Genomic DNA, 18102 nt, shown 5'->3' with positions numbered 1-18102 from the left:
TAAAGAATAATATGTTTATGAAGAAATAAAAAGACAAAATAGAGACCAACAGATGGTGTAATGGTTATGTCTTTGGATTCCCACGAAATTGACCATGGTTCAAGTCCAGGACTTAGCAGCCTAAAACTCATGGATAGCTCATTTTTCCCTTTTTGTTTGTTTGTTTAAAGAGAGATTTTTTACTATAGGGCATGTGTGAGATGGAGACAGAGAGACAGAAAGTGAGAAATCACCCACTGAGGGGATAGCCACTCTACAATCCCTTCACCTCCACTCTTCCTAGGATCTTGGGCATGCATGCACACCCAACCTACAGCAAAAATCTCTCTAAAAAAAGGACAAAGTGAGCGAGAGCAGGGACAGTAAATTCCAGGGAGTCACTAACAGATATGTGAATGGGGGCTACAAAGGGAATGGAAGCTTAAGGTTTCTTCAGTGAGTTTATTTGTACAGGCCCCTTATAGTAATAATTTCCAGTCTATAATGATAAAAGTTGTTTTCTCAACCTGCTATGGGTAAGAAAAAATTCCTCCTTAAAGAAATTTTTACTAGATGTAGGAAAAGGCAAATCATATTACCCTTTCTGCGACTAGTTTTCAAATCCTGTCTGGCTAAAATAATCATTGCATGAATTTGGCATATTTCAGAGTGGCATATCTTTCATTTGTTTGAAAGAATTATATTATTTAACTTTATTTATTTATTTATTTATTTATTTATTTATGATCAGAGAGGGACAGAGTGAGAGAGGTAGAGAGAGGGGAGGAAAGTGAGAAAACAAACCTCGAGGTCAGAGACTTGAACTGTGGTTGGCCATGTGGGAGTCCAGCGCCCCATCCACCATACCACCTGCTGGCCCCCAAGGGAGGGGCATATCTTTAACTCTTTCACTTTTGAGGACTTTTCATTCCTTTATGTACATTAAAAATGCAATCTAGAATCACTGTCTTAAGCTCATAGAACTATTTTGTTATTGTTGTTATTTGTTTGCATTTATTAGCAGTGGGTATCTATAGGTAATAAATTATTTTCGTTTAAAGCAAATTTTTATTTTCCCTTTATATTTGCAAGCTATTTTTGCCGGCAATAGAATACTAGACTGACAATTTCTTTCTTTTTTTTTTTTTTTTTTTAAGAGGTTTTTGCTATAGGGCACCGTGTGCTCACCAGAAAGACAGAGAGAGACAGAGACAGAAAGTGAGAAATCACCCCCCTCCCCCCGCCCGGAGGGATGGCCATGCTGCAATCCCTTGTTCTCCATTCTCCTCTCAGGATCTTGGGCACTCATGCACATGCACCTGCCATGAGTTTAAGCCACCGTGTCCGGGATGCGAACCACAGTCGACTACATGGGAGTCCAGCGACATAGCCATTACACTAACTGCTGGTCCCAAGACTGACAATTTCTTATATTCAACATTTTTTGTCTCTATTGTTTCTGATAAGTTGGTTACCACTCTTGTTCACATGTTATATTCAGCTATGGAGATGACTTTGGATTAAACAGTGGCATTGACACTACTAATAGGGCTTTGGAATTCAAGGGCCAGGACACTGGTAAGATTTCTCTTTGCATTTTTTTCCAGCCCACAAATTCCTGCATGGTTATGTGACTGATCGCCTTTGATCTACTGGCAAACTTGGTGATACACTGAGTGCAGTTTTGTTTAGGCTCAATCTATTTCTAGCATTAAGTGCTTTTGAGGTGATATTAGATTTCCAGTTCCAGGATAGCCCTGGGATCATACATTGCAAACTTTGAGATCCATAGTAAGAGGCCATAGGTCTACTTAGACTTAAGTCCATGAGACTATGAATCTGCAAAAGATATGGCTTTGGAGAGTAGGATTTTGAGACTATGATCATAAGACTAAGATAGTGAGACTCAGAAAAACTAAGGTTATTGCTTGTCCATTGTCACAAAGCCAGGAGAGGATGCTGCCTCCTTGAATGAGAACCCAGGAATCTTTCTATCGGAGCACACCATATATGGATTAATAATAATAATAATAATAAAGACTCATATGAAACATTGCTTAATCATAAAAATTAACCTTTTTATCTGGAGTTATATAATTGAATATTAAATATTATATATATTCAGTCTACAAATTACACAAAACCTAGGATGGAGCACTAAGTCATTTTCACTGTAGAGAAATTCCCATTTTACATTTGGGTGAGATAGATAATGCTACAGAGGCCTAGATTTTATGTGCCTAGAGAAGTGAGACATAATATACATAATTAATAGAAAATCTGAATGGAAGCTCTCCAGTAAGATTGTAAAGAAATATAAATTACCTTCAATCCATTTCAAACAATGAGAAATCACCAGGATCTGTCTCCCTTCCTTCCCTCCCAACATGTGAAAGAGACATGGGAAGAAGGAAATATAAGAACTAGATTACTCAGAAGTTCTTTCTAGCTGCGCAAGGGATAGAGGATTTCTTCCTACCTATGCCAGTTGCTAAAGTTGGGAGCAGAACACTTAGGAGAACAATCCTCATTCTTTGTTTAGATGGAGAAAAAATGGCCAAACCTTTAACAAATCTGTGGCCTGAAATACTGCCTTTGAAGCTTAAGAAATCTTTGTCCATCAAATCATTCTCTTATGTGTGAATCTTGCTGCAGAAGCAGCTGCAAAATAAGGAGTGTTGTCCTGTTTTATAAGCCACTTCGTAATACTTAATAGTAATTATACCAATTGCCTAATAGTAGAGCTATTAGCTTGTGGGTGTTTTGTGTATAGAAGAAATGTCAGAGATTGTTCGAGATACCCTAGATTCACAGGTGTTATGAAAATGCAATAAAGGTTAAAGTTTAAATCTTTGAAAAGGGACTCTATGATAGGCAAAATCCTGGGAACAGCAGATGGCATAATTGTTATGTTGCTGAACTCCCATATAGTTTTCTATGGTTTAAGTCCCAGACCCGGTGGCTTAAAACTCACACTGTGTGCATGTGTGTGCATGCCCAAAATCCCAAAAGGAGAATGGAGGAGAAGGATTGCAGCCCCCCCCCCCCGGGGGGGGGGCGTCATTTCTCACTTTAAGTCTCTCTGCATTTCTCTGTCTCTCTAGCAAGTGCATGAACCCTACAGCAAAAATCTCTCTCAAAAAATAAAATAAAATAAAAACAACATAGACAAAATTCTTATACTTGGAGTTCACTTTGGACATTTCAGAGAGAAATGGATCTTTTTTTTATTGGTTGGCATTGATTGCACATCAGCAAGCAGCCTTTATCTATGAATATCTGAAGTTGAAAGGAAGTCAGATGATGATTCAAAAGAAAGCAAGCAAATTGGCATGATAGCTGACATCCTTTCTTAGAGCTGACGTATGATTGGGATGATGGAAAAGTTCTGCAATTGATAGTGGTAACGGCCTCACAGCAATCTGAATGCTCTCTATGTCACTGAATTACATGCTTTAAAATGGCTAAAATGGTAAATTTTATGTTATGTATATTTTAGCCCAATAACAACAACAACAAAATATTAGGTATGAGCCTTTGGATTCCACCTACAGGAAAACTAATTTTCCTCAATAATCATTCATTCAAATAAAAGCTATGAGGCATAATATTAGTGAACCAAATAGCTCCTGTGCTGTGTGTTTCTTTCCTTAAACTTCACCAGAAAACATGAAAGTGAACTACGTACAAATCTGGGCTGCATTGTCTCCCTCCTGTAACAATTAACAATGAAAGGGTTGAAGATGTGGGGCAGTAGAAAGAGCATGGACTTCGGAATAGGACGACTTTGAAATTGAATCTCAGACCAATTACTAGGCAATTGCGTGATTTGAAGATTTTTTTTTTTCCTTTCCCTTTTCTCTCTCCAGTCTTCAGGGGTCTTTGTTTGTTCGTTCATTTTGTTTTGTTTTTATCTTTTAAAGGTTAATAATGATCATGGAAAATGCTTAGCATAGCGACTGGCCTCAATTAATAGTAACAATTACTTCAATAACAGCCTTTCCCTCTAAGAAGAGATTGTCAGTTGTCTCCCATTCCACAATGATTATGAACATTAGGAATATCGGGGACTTCACTGTATTATTAATTTTGTAAAGCTCTTAGGTGTCATGTCTTGTAACTTACTAGGATTGCTTTATTCATGAATATATCTATAAATTATATAATAGTGTCTGATTAAACAGAACATCCTTTATGGTAAAGATTATCAGCAAAATTGCGGTAGAAGGGACATTCCACAGCATAATAGAAGTCCTATATGATAGGGAAAAAAAAAAAGAAATCTGATGGACTGGAGGGAGAACATTCTTAATCCTGTCGAAAAAAATACAACACATGATGTAGGATTTTCAACCAATTTATATTTCATATGGAAAAATCCGAGAAACGGGATTTTTGCTAAAGGACTTGGGAGAGTAATACACATAGATTTCCATGGATGTTCGTTGGGAATCACAGAACTCACTGGGTCTCTTTTCTCTCTGCAGACCTTTGCAGGGAACATGAATGCCGACAGCGTGGTGCACCACAAGCTGCTACACTCAGTGAGAGCCCGGTTTGTTCGCTTTGTGCCCTTGGAATGGAATCCCAGTGGGAAGATTGGCATGAGGGTGGAGGTCTATGGCTGTTCTTACAGTAAGTACGAGATTGTGCTATTCCACACTGCCAGTGCTCACAAGTGGCACCATCCTCAGATCAGTATAGCTACATTATAAGTGAAAATTGTCTTACATTAAATTATTTCTGCACTTTAATAACTGATAGATATGTATTTGAAAATGTGCAATTCAACCCAGAAGTAAAAAAGCTCTTCTATTTAGGGCTGAAGGAACTTGGAAGGGATAGTGCAATGAAGACTCAACACAAAATTCAAAGACAAGAGCTCTTGGGGTTTGAGCAATCACTTGTCTTTGGCAATAAAAGAAAAATTTACCCTCAGTTCTTTCCCAGAAGTAGAGTGAGGTATTACAAAGTCTTCCTCTCATACAAAGCCACGAGAGGAAAATACTCCTTTTTCACTTGTTCTTGAAGAGGAGGAGAAAAAACATTTCATCCCATTTGTTGAAACTCAGAATGCTTTACTCTTGGAATTATGGTATCCATCTATTCATCTGTGAGTTGTTTGTACTGCATTCGAAAGCAGGGCTTCCTCTTGCATATAAGGAGGGCTGTAAACATGAGTAGAACTGATGATTGCTCTAGAATAAGGTAAAAATTATTCAGGGAAGGTTTCATCTCTGTAATTCTCCCCTGCAGGCTTTATACTAAAATCTAAAATTGCATCATAATAAATTGTTTTTGTGCCTTAAGCAGTGACATTCTCCTGCATCTATGCTAAAACCCAATGACCCCTAATGAATAAACACATTTGATCACCAGCATTTTCATATAAATTAGTTCCATAGATTCTTGTTTTTGGTTGCAGAGGTAGCTAATGGGTAACACACTAGTACTGTTTTCCATAGTGAAATCTACTAAACACCTGCATCTGAATCATTGAAGTGCTCCATAAAAATGCATTTTCCTTGCCCCATTCCATATATATCCTGAATTATGATTCCTGCGGATGAGAGACCCAAAATGCTGAATGTTAGTATGCTCTCAAGATAAACTGTAGACAGCTTACCTTGAGAGCAATTAAAATTTTTAATTTTTTAATAAAATTTACCTCTCTCAAGGTAAACTGTGGAGAGTCTTATAAAAAAATTAAAAATCCTACACAGAGGGGATGTACTAGTGGAATGAATATCTTGAACATTTTCAGAAAACAATGTTTAATTTTTTTTTTTAATTTACAGTTAATCACTGCACATCTTTACAGCATACAAAATGTTTTTTCCCAACATGAATACAGTGCATATTGGCCAAGTCAAAGATATTATAATATACATTATCATCAACAAATAATTTTTTAATTTTTTTTTTAATTTACAGTTAATCACTGCACATCTTTACAGCATACAAAATGTTTTTTCCCAACATGAATACAGTGCATATTGGCCAAGTCAAAGATATTATAATATACATTATCATCAACAAATAATTTTTTAATTTTTTTTTTAATTTACAGTTAATCACTGCACATCTTTACAGCATACAAAATGTTTTTTCCCAACATGAATACAGTGCATATTGGCCAAGTCAAAGATATTATAATATACATTATCATCAACAAATAATTTTTTAATTTTTTTTTTAATTTACAGTTAATCACTGCACATCTTTACAGCATACAAAATGTTTTTTCCCAACATGAATACAGTGCATATTGGCCAAGTCAAAGATATTATAATATACATTATCATCAACAAATAATTTTTTAATTTTTTTTTTAATTTACAGTTAATCACTGCACATCTTTACAGCATACAAAATGTTTTTTCCCAACATGAATACAGTGCATATTGGCCAAGTCAAAGATATTATAATATACATTATCATCAACAAATAATTTTTTAATTTTTTTTTTAATTTACAGTTAATCACTGCACATCTTTACAGCATACAAAATGTTTTTTCCCAACATGAATACAGTGCATATTGGCCAAGTCAAAGATATTATAATATACATTATCATCAACAAATAATTTTTTAATTTTTTTTTTAATTTACAGTTAATCACTGCACATCTTTACAGCATACAAAATGTTTTTTCCCAACATGAATACAGTGCATATTGGCCAAGTCAAAGATATTATAATATACATTATCATCAACAAATAATTTTTTAATTTTTTTTTTAATTTACAGTTAATCACTGCACATCTTTACAGCATACAAAATGTTTTTTCCCAACATGAATACAGTGCATATTGGCCAAGTCAAAGATATTATAATATACATTATCATCAACAAATAATTTTTTAATTTTTTTTTTAATTTACAGTTAATCACTGCACATCTTTACAGCATACAAAATGTTTTTTCCCAACATGAATACAGTGCATATTGGCCAAGTCAAAGATATTATAATATACATTATCATCAACAAATAATTTTTTAATTTTTTTTTTAATTTACAGTTAATCACTGCACATCTTTACAGCATACAAAATGTTTTTTCCCAACATGAATACAGTGCATATTGGCCAAGTCAAAGATATTATAATATACATTATCATCAACAAATAATTTTTTAATTTTTTTTTTAATTTACAGTTAATCACTGCACATCTTTACAGCATACAAAATGTTTTTTCCCAACATGAATACAGTGCATATTGGCCAAGTCAAAGATATTATAATATACATTATCATCAACAAATAATTTTTTAATTTTTTTTTTAATTTACAGTTAATCACTGCACATCTTTACAGCATACAAAATGTTTTTTCCCAACATGAATACAGTGCATATTGGCCAAGTCAAAGATATTATAATATACATTATCATCAACAAATAATTTTTTAATTTTTTTTTTAATTTACAGTTAATCACTGCACATCTTTACAGCATACAAAATGTTTTTTCCCAACATGAATACAGTGCATATTGGCCAAGTCAAAGATATTATAATATACATTATCATCAACAAATAATTTTTTAATTTTTTTGTTCTAAAATGTTTCTTTTTTCCCCCAATCCCCTCCTTCCCACCCCCTTTTACCCATTCCCTCCTATACTGTCTCTAGTATCTATAGTTGCTCTCTTTGCTATTATATCTTCTTATCTTTTAGTTTTTGAAAAGTGGATTAAAAAAATCATGGCACTTATACACTATGGAATGCTACTTAGTCATAGAAAAGGAATGTTTTAAAAGCGAGGCATCAACAAAACAATAGGCCTAGAAGGACAGCCTTCTACTATAACCCTTATATGTATCTCTAGACACAGAACACCTATGAGGGTACACATTTCCTATCCAAGGGCCTCTGGGATATCCAAATTCTCTTGTTACCTCATCTCTTGCTAATAAATCATCATGACCAGGGGGTTTAATCTTAAACACAATGTGAAGCTTTCATGTTAAAAGAAAGATCTATTTATATTATTATGCTAACCATCCATATTAACGTAATTATCTTATTACTCTCTCACAGTCCTCATACTTTTTTGCTTTTTGCCTAGTCAGTGGAGGTGACCTCATTTTTCATCCCCATTGTCCACTCATATTCTTTGTTTGCACAAGAAAGTGTTGCAGTCAGTTTAGTCATAGACTGTAGGACTGAAGGAGACCTGTAAGCTGCATGTAGCTTTTTCTAGTAAAAAGATCCCTTTGAGAACCCGATGGCAACAAAGAACCCTCTACTCAAAAAAAAACAAAAACAAAAACAAAAAAAAAAACTAACAAACAAACAAAAAAACTCACAAAAACATGCCCGTTTTTCTATGGTACTGAGGTCACAGATTTGCTAAAGCTCAGTTCTGGACCAAGCTTTAGAATTCCTGACTCTGAGGCAGTCCGGTCCTATTTCTCTCCATGTAGTTCCACATCTATGAAACCTTTAGGGAAACAAATCGCCTACTGGTAATCATTGCCAGTGATATGAAGATTACCACCTCGGGGAGATATTGGATATAAAATGCCCTTCTCAGTGATGAACCTTAGTCAGAACCCTATAATCTTCAATCACTAGCCCTGCTGCATCCATTCTTTTTTTCCCAAAAGGAAAAAGAACACCTATCTTAGTTTCCATCTAAAATCAACACCTCAGCATGTCTTCTGAAGTCACACTCTTCCAGCGTCATCTTATCATAACTCGTTTATACTAGATTGTTCCTAGAAACGTAAGTTTGTTGTATAAGCTACCAAACTAAACAAAAAGAAGAGAGCCCTACAGTTTTATGTAACAACTATCTCTTCCTCGCCTCCTCTCTTCCACACAATAGCTTCTCTCTACAACTTCTTCAGTTGCTATCTCCACCTGTTCACCTTCTTTCACATTGCTACTGATTTTAGTCTTTAGACAGCAGATGGATGGTTTAATGAGTCAACTTGGCTACAGTCCCCAGTCATTTATCTAAACTCTAAATATTTCTAGGATGTGGTTATTGCCTACAATCAGTGGACTAAGTAAAGGAGATTTTTCTAGCAAATATAAGCAATTTGTATTCAACCAGTTGAAATGTTTTAAGAGTAGAGCTGAGATTTTCCCAATGAAGAATAGACTTCCCTTGAACAGCAGCTTTAGCACTTACCTGAAATATCCAGGCTGCCCATTCCAAAGGCCTGCCCTGTAGACTTAACACTTGCTTAGCCAGCCCCACAATTGCACAGACCAATTCCTTGCAATAAATGTCTTAATATACGTAAATATCCTACCAGTCCTGCTTTTTAAGAAATCTCGACTAATGAAGAATGTTCTATAAAAATTACTTCAGCTAACATCACCAGTGACCTTTATGTAATCAAATCCAATGGTCACTTCACGTTTCTCACTTTAATTCAACCTCTCAGCAGTCTTTGGTTCAAATCGCTGTTTCTATTTTTTTTTTTTAATTATACCTTTTTCTTATGTCACTTGTTATCCTTTTTTTTTTTAATTATACCTTTTTCTTGTGTCACTTGTTATCTGTGTTCCTTCTCATCACCTGTACCCAGGCCCTCTGCTAATTTCCACCTTGACCCCATGCCTAGCTAAGTTCTGTAAAATTAAACCACATCTCCAGGATGACCTGTCCCATGTCTGTGTCTCCTGGCCTGACCTCCAGAATTAGATTTGGAATTGCCTACTTCACTTGCAAGTATAATAAATAGCTCAGATTTAATGAAGCAAAAAAGGAACCTGGATTACCAGCACCTCAGCCTGCTCCTGTATATCCCTCCTATACACTATCTATCCATTTACTAAAGCAAAACCTTCAGATGCAGCCTTGTTTCCTACTCTTACATAACCTCTAGTCCTACACAATTACCTACAGTTAAAAATACTTCTACCAGTGTTTTCCTCCAAAACACATCCTAAATCCAGGTACTTTTCCCACTTCTGTGAGTAGATGCCTCTGTCAGTTTTCACCCAGAATATTTAAGCATCCTTCTTTCTGGAGTTCCTATTTTTATACCACTGTCCTTACAAGTTCATTTTCCACACAGTTGCCAAAATAATCTCTTAATTTTTTTTATTTGTGTATTTCATATCTTTAATCACTATACATTATTTAGCTTATAAGTTGAATTCACCCAAGAAGAAGACACTTCACATCAGCCAGTTGAGGATACAAAACACATTTTCGTCAACAGGTAATAATCCAGTTCTGTGTCCCATCAATGTCTTGGCTCTCTAGTTCTCTCCTTAATTTCTTTCCTTACACTAATAAAAAATCAAATCATATTATTCCCCTGCCTCCTTCAGTTAAAATAAAATTGAGAGTCCTTACTGCCAAGTAAAATTCCTCAAGGAATGTTTTCTTTTCTATTTCTTTCATTTCTCTTGTTTCTCTATGACTACACAGGCTTTCTTGCTGTTCCTGAAATGTGCCAGACATTCTCTGCCTCACAGCTTCTTCACTGTCTATTCCCAAGGCACAGAACAACCTTTTTCAGGATTTGCATAGTGGACTTCTCTGTCAATGTGATTCTCAGTTCTGATGCCACCTTTTCAGAAAAGTTCACCCTGACCAATCTCTACAGAAAGTCTCCTTCCCTATTTCCTGCACATCCACCACTAGCCCATGGTTCTGTGATATGCTTTTATTTACTTCATAGTGCTTACCACCAACTAGAATCTCATTGGTTTGCTTTTGCTCACCTGTTTATTTGCTCCCAAAGTCTCTGCATTAGAAGTAAATGTCATGAGATCAGGGACTTTTTAAATTAAGTAACAGCATATAATAGGTACAGGTAGGTATTCAATACAAATGTGTTGAATGGATGGACACATTTATTAGTTCAGCCCTGTCTCGGTTTAGGCAACCAAGTTCCTCTGGAATCACATGCTAGTAAATCCATTGTCCTATTGTAATTCTAGTTCTTTCCTTCCTTCTCTTTCTCCCTCCTTCTCTTCCTCCCTCCCTCCCTTCTTTCTTTCTTTCCCTCCTTCTTTGATTCTTTTTTGAATTGTCAGAGGTTACATGTGTATTCACCAAAGTAGGAGAGAGAGAGAAAAGGAGGGAGAAAGCAACTCTCAGTGGGCATGGTCATGTCTAGTTCCTTCTCCTCCAGGTTCCCATCTCATTGGGATTGGGGGCATGCATGCACAAGCCTCAAGTGTGTTTTTCTTGTCACTTTGGCTAGGGTTTGAACCACAGTTGGCAAATGGGATCTGGTTACCTTAACCATGAGATTATAGGGATGGTTCCTGTAGGTTTTAGTTTCTGATTTTTTAAAATGAGGTTGTAAATCCTTTTCTTTCCTTATTTTTTAAGAATTCTTTTATTTAACTTTAATTTTTTTTATTTATTTACTTAATCAGAAAGGGACCAAGTGGTGGTGGTGGGAGGAGTGACAAAACAAGCTGCCAGGTCTGAGACTTGAACTACAATTGGCCATATGGGAGTCCAGTACCCTTAACCACCATGTCACCTTCCACTCTTAGTGAATATTTTTCTTAAAATCCCATTTTAGTATGTTGCTAAAGATTTGTAGATAGCTTGTAGCTTTATAATTTCTTAATATTTAAATCTTTACCATTTTGGGAAAATTTGTATGTTCTTTCCTTTCTTCAGTCACTCGCTTATTTGCCCATCCAATTACCAACATTTATTTAGTATTTAAGACACCAAACAGGCCCTTTGGTCATGTGGTGAGATGGTGAGATCTCATATGGCTGACTGAAGTGTGAGTCTTGAATCAGCAATTTGGAAAACATGTCCGGTGCATGTGCATGTATGCCCAAAATTCCAAAAGGAGAAATGGAGAAAAAGGGATTGTAGCATGATCATCCCCCATGAGGGGTGCTTTCTCACTTTCTATCTATAATAAGTGCACAAATATTTTCTAGTAACTTTAAAACTAACAAAGAAACAACAACAACAAAAAGATATCAAGCATCAGCCAAGGGTCTACTAATACAAGGAAAAATGTATATATTTTCTAGACTTTTCTAAGTCCTCTGTTTTTCATTTGAAGCACTTTCTTATGATTGTATTTCATCAGTGAATCGTATAAATATTTGTCTGATGTCTTCAGCCCTGATTCATTTCAAAACTCACAGAGGCAGTAGCTGTAACTACCAGGTATCCCCCAATCCCACGGGGTTGAGCATATTATATACTTTCAGTAAGTACTTATTGAATGATTGACATTGCTAATAGCCTGAAATGGGGTAACAACCATATATTGCGTCATTGAAAAAGTAACACGTATTTTTATATGTTTTTCTATACAAAAATGAATGATGATTTTTTTTCCCCATAAATAGAAATATAATAAAGGGACCAGCTCCTTCTTCACAATCACTAGAAATCTGTAAAGGGGACAAAGAAAAGAAAGTAAGAAAGTGTTAGTGTTTGTATCAGTCAGACAACCTCATCAGCTTCAACTGAGTCTCAAAATTTGAATCATCATTTTCCTGGAAGAAAGGCACTTTAGGCAGCGGGAAGACTGGCAAGAGAAGCAGGAGGAAAACCACATGGCTTTGCTATGCTTAGTGCACCAAGAGACAAGAAAGGAAAGTGTAAAATGATGTCTGTCTCTCTCTCCTCTTGCTTTTCCAATGCAAGAGGTCTGTGATTTCCTTCAGTGGCCTAAAATAGAACTCATCTGGCCTGCAAGAGCAAAGTCATTGATAATGTGTGATAGTTCTAACTCTGTTCTCACTTCTCTTGGGTTTCAATTTCCTCCTAATGAAGTCTACCCTCCACTTTGAAAAGTATTCTCTTTGGAGAAGCATCTGGGGGAACCGAGGGGTTTTGTTGTCTTTCAGTCATCTATCCACATGACAGAGTCTGCCCCAGCTGGAGATATTGTTTTGCTTCGTTGCATTTTGTTTTGTCTTTCTTTTTCTTTCTCCAAAGCTGGCTTAAATATCCCATATCCTTAGATATCTTTGACAGACCCCAGTTATTCAGTCTTACTATTCCCTCTGTGCTTTTGCCTCCCTATCTTTAACCAAGTTTGTTCTTCATCTTTTCTTACTTAGTGCTTTGATATCTGCTCTGGTGGCTATTGACCTGGCTATTGACCTTTTTGGATGCATCTCTTCAGGGTACCTCAAAGCTTTTAAAAGAACCTACACTTTGTAAGCCCTTTTGTACTCTTCCTTTTATTTCCTTCATCCCCACAATCAATTTCCTCTGTGTGTGCTTGTACGAATCTCTGTACAGATCCTGCACTGCTATCTCAATTCCATGTTTTCATATTTGCTGATGCCTGTTTCTGCAACATATTCTACTCCTTCACCAGGAGGACTTCTGATTGCCACTCACCACTCAGCTCAAATATCATACACTTTTTTTTTTTCCTTCAGATTTTTGTCACAGGACACATGTGCTCATTGGAAAGACAGAGTGAGAGAAGGAAAGTGAGAAATCACCTCTCCCCACAGCAGGGATAGTCACGGTGCAATCCTTCCTCCTTCATTTTCCTTTCAGGATTTTGATCACATGTGTACACATATCTGGCGTGATTTTCAATCCACTATGTCTAGAACTCAACTTATGGTTGACCATGTGGGAGTCCAGTGCCTTAACCACCACACCACTTGTTGAGCCTTAAATATAACAGACTTTTAAAGTCTTTCCAACTCCTGGACCTTATCGTGGGGCTTCTGGCTACCTCCAAAATTTCTTCTTTTGTGCTCCATATTAGGATCGAATGCTACCTCTTGCATTCTCCAAGAATCAAGACACAAGGTCTTTGCACATTAAGATTGTGATTGCTAAATAATTCCACAAGGTGAATAATTCCACAGTAAACCAAGAAAAGGATGTTTACATCCTTACAGACAGTTATTTTGAATAAGTTGTACTTTTTTCTTGCTGTACATCAAATGAATTCTGGTTATTATACAGCTTGCCATCTGGTAGCCAATCTTGCTACATTACTTTCTTATAATTACTGAAGACCTCCTCCATTAGTTTTTCCTCCTATGTAACCTCTGTTGTCAGACTGACTAGTCTTTGGCTAGACATGTTCATCCCAGCAAATAAAGAACATGGATCCTGATGACAGAGATAGAAGTATGTACACTTGATGGCCAGTTGGTGGTACAGTGGTAATGCAGCACTCTTTAGTACTGGACCTAGATGGAAAGGTCCTGTGTTCATGTCCTGGGGTCTTCTTCTGCAAGCTGGGCATGCACGTGTGCTCTGAATTTGACTGATATTGGAGGTGTACCATGACATGAAGCCCCTGTTGGGGATGCTTATTTCTCTGTCTCTCTGATGAAAGAAAGAAAGAAACAAACAAACAAAAATGAAAATTTGAATTTGAAATAAAGATGTCAATATAGAATTGTGTAAAATAATACATCTCTGGTAGAGATTACAAAGGAAGAAGAGTTGGGAGATGAGACTTAGTCATAGTCATTAGATTGCTGCTATCATCAGCATCTCCCCATTGCCCTTCATTTAGTAGGTGCAGTATTACATAACACACAAGGCAAACTTCACAGAAGTCTTTCAAGGTAGGAATTTTTATTCCTATACGTTACAAAAAAGGAAACTGAAATTTATAAAGATGAATTAGCTTTTAGAAAAGTTAAGTAATTTGGCTCCCAAGCCAAATATTTTTTTTTCAGAATTCTAAAAGTATATATTCACTTGCTTAATTGATATTTCAATTTGGTTATGTCATAATATCTAACTTCAATGTATCTCAACAGAAACTCTTAACCTGCTTGGACCCTCCAACTGCTCTCAGTATCTTCTTTAAGTGGTCTTCCTAAGCTCAGTAAATACAAGTTGCCCAATATAATTCTGGGATTTTTTTTCTTAAAATTTATCCTTTCCCTTACTTCCCATAATAGATCTATCAGCAGTTCTGTCAGTATTATTTCTGAGAACCTTCACAAATATGTCAGTTTCTTTTTATTTTCAGTCACCGGCTTGCTTCAGTTACATATCTCCTTTCACCTGCATTTTTACCTCAGCTGTTCACTTCCACTTACTTTTTTCTTTCAGCCCATTATCCCTGCTATAGCCAGCAGGAGCATCATAAAATACGGAGTTAAGCCATGGTCCACTGAAAACCTTCCAATAACTTCTGACTGCTCTTAGGGAAAAACATCCAAAATCCTGAGCATAAAGCACATGCAGTTTGGTTTCTGACTATCCCCCCAGACTGACTACCCATCAGGATATCAATCTAGACTCCCTATCAGGACTCTAACCTAGCTAGCCATTGGCACTGCCCTTCAATATGCCAAATGCCCTTCTATCTTGGGGAACTTGCTGATACCGTTTTCACTGACTGGAATGTGCCCACCCCTGAACTTTCTTGGGCTCATCTCTTAATTAGCCTCAGCTTTAATACTATTTTCTCAGATAAATGTTTATTGATTCCAAATTTAAGCAAATTCACTCTTTCTATTCTACTTTAGAACATACCATTCTTCTCTTTCACATCATTAAACACCTAACAAAGTCAGATGCGCTATGTATTTATGTATCTGTCTATCTAAAATACTATTCACGTGTATATTTCATCATGAATCACCATCTTATCCACAAGGTTATAAGCACCACAAGGTTCCATATCTACTTAGATGCCTCGTACTCCTCACAGAATGAAGCCTATTTCAATCAGTGGTAGTTATCATTTGGTGAGTAAACACCTTCCTCAAAGTCACAAGACTAGTAGCTTTCTTCTGAGGTAGGATTTGAACCCAGTTCCATATTATTACTATATTCTTGGACCTTTCACTATGCTCTATATTGTCAGGAGTTAGTTTTTTAAGGCATTTAAACATACAATATGAGGAAATATTGTTGGAGAAGGCACATTATAATCCCATCTTCCAATATCCAGATTATTTTTTTCTTTTATGAGACCAAAGTCAGCAGCCTATAATTCCTAAACATATGGTGCTAACATGCTTCAGGGAAAAGGTTTAGCTATCACCTGGGCCCAGAATTCCTATACCATCACATCTCTACTACTCTATATTTCACTTATACTCTTGGACCTAATCCTGAATAAAATCACCTGGGGTAAATTTTCTAAAATACCTACTGTGGCCACACTTTAAATCTCTGCCTAAGGCCCCAGCATAAGAATTTATGTATTGTTTTTGGGTAATAGCCTTGAGAAGACAGAATTTTAAACTATTCTCTGGGGGTTGGCAGATGGCATGGTGGTTAAGGGTACATGCTGGACTCCCATGCTGGACTCCCATATGGCTGACCATGGTTCAAGTCCCGGATCTGGTCATTTGCTTTCTCAGTTTCCTTCTCTCTCTTGATCTGTCCCTCTCTGCTCAAATGAATATAAGTAAATAAATAAAGTTAAATAAAATAATTTCTTTTTAAAAAAAGAAAAAAAAACTATTGTCTCAAACTTTGCTTCTTGTGTAATTCTGATAGCTCCTTCTAGGTTTGTGCTGATATATTCATATCTGTGGTTGCTAATCTTAAGGATTTTTCAATAAAATCTGAATTTATTTTTTCTTTTTCTTTTCAAACTACCAGAGCTGGAACTCAAACTGTAGTTAGCCATGTGGCTTCTGGCTCCATTAACCACTGTGCTACAGGGCTGGACCTTGAAACGTTTAAGGCATTACAGAGTAATATTAAACCCACGAGCTCTAGACTGAAGCAGCCAGAACTGAAAACTTGGCTTTATCACCTACTATTAGTATAATCTTAGGCAGTCTTTGATCTTCTATGGATGCTAGTTTCCTTTTCTATAAAAGTGGAGGTACTAACAATGTTTGCTGCATGCATACAATTGCTTCAGATGGTGCTTGGCATACGATAAGCACTTAGTAAGTGCTCACTGTGGTCATCATTACCTTTATCAGATATTTAGACAAATCACAAATCTCTCTTTATTTTCCATTTTCTTTTTAATTCAGGACCACATCTCATCTATATCTCCATGGATAGAAATCAACTTGTCCCAAAGCATTTTAATACTTTCATAAGGCCCTCTGAAGACGTTAGGCCACATATTCTGTCTGGAGGTTTCTATCTGAATTTCTTTAAATATGGGAAGCCAATTAATTTTGAAAAGCATTATAAATTCTGATAAAATATAATGATCTTCCAGACTTCCCAGCTTTAAGAATTATGACTATCATTTTATTTCTCAGGTCGCCTCCTTTGCACACAAGACCTTGCTTCTATTTAGTTAATTATGACCAAGTGGGATCATCCAAATTCATCTGCTTCAGAGCTGAACTCATATTCTCTTTCTTCCAGTAAACCTCCTTGTTATTCTAGCTCAGATCCCCTCTCTGTTGTTGTTCTTGTCATCTCGAGTCATTTGTCATACATGGTAGAGGCCACCAAGTTGTAAATGTCACCTTTGGTGTGGTAAGGCCCATATGGCCCAATCGCAGGGAACTTCAGGAAGCCCAGCTTGCAACTGTGCCAATTCTGGATGCACAGAGGGATAAGGCAGCAGTGATCAGACCTGGAAACTTGAAGGTCAATGTGAGCTTTGCTTTATGCATTGAAAATCATAGCAGTTTAGAGGTGGCAGAACGTCCAGAATCATTCATTGTAATTATTTTATCTTACAGATAAAAGAATTGAGACCCAGCAATAGTTTAAAGTAGATTTGGCAATGAATAGGATCTGCCTATCCTTCTTTCTCTTAGCTCATATAGGAATGACTAAAAGAAATCACTTCTATGAAGAGACATATGCACATATGCATGTGCAATTAAAAAAAAATTTAATAGAAGACACTGTGTTCTTCTATCTTAAATTAATAACGTTTTTTAATTAATAACTTTTTAAAAATAAACTTTCTGATTGTTTGAGAATCTAAAAACTCCTTCAATAGTCAGTTTACATTACTCAGTAGTTCCTCTTTGCTAGGCTTTGGAAATATAGAAATAATTTGGATAATGAGTTGTAGGGGCCATAATAAAACTTCTCTTTACTCTGCCTTCCTCTACACTGTTCCTAAGGGCCAGGTGGTAGTGTAGTGGTAATACAACTGTGTGCATTTGAGAAAGGTCCTAGATTTGTGTCCCAGGACCTCCCTGAGCATGCATTTGTTCATTATCCGGGTCCAGTTGAGACTAAGAGTGGATTGTGATGTGAAAATCCTATTGACAGTAACTGTCTGTATTACT

The 18102-nt window shown here is 36.3% G+C and overlaps 1 protein-coding gene across 1 annotated transcript in view; it reads left to right on the top strand.

Annotated features, from left to right (window-relative positions):
- Positions 1–4265: 4265 nt before the first annotated feature.
- The window catches only part of CNTNAP5 (contactin associated protein family member 5), a 561684-nt gene continuing 547847 nt past the window's right edge, over positions 4266–18102 (top strand). Inside the window, exon 1 of the mRNA XM_027772830.1 lies at positions 4266–4614. Coding sequence (XP_027628631.1) covers positions 4266–4614 — 349 coding nt within the window. The remainder of the gene's footprint in view (positions 4615–18102) is intronic.

This window comes from Tupaia chinensis, unplaced genomic scaffold (assembly GCF_000334495.1).
Source record: "Tupaia chinensis unplaced genomic scaffold, TupChi_1.0 Scaffold000309_1, whole genome shotgun sequence".
In the NCBI taxonomy this organism is placed as follows: domain Eukaryota; kingdom Metazoa; phylum Chordata; class Mammalia; order Scandentia; family Tupaiidae; genus Tupaia; species Tupaia belangeri.
The sequence above is the reverse complement of the archived record's forward strand: the minus strand, read 5'-3'. Positions and strand labels throughout refer to the sequence as shown.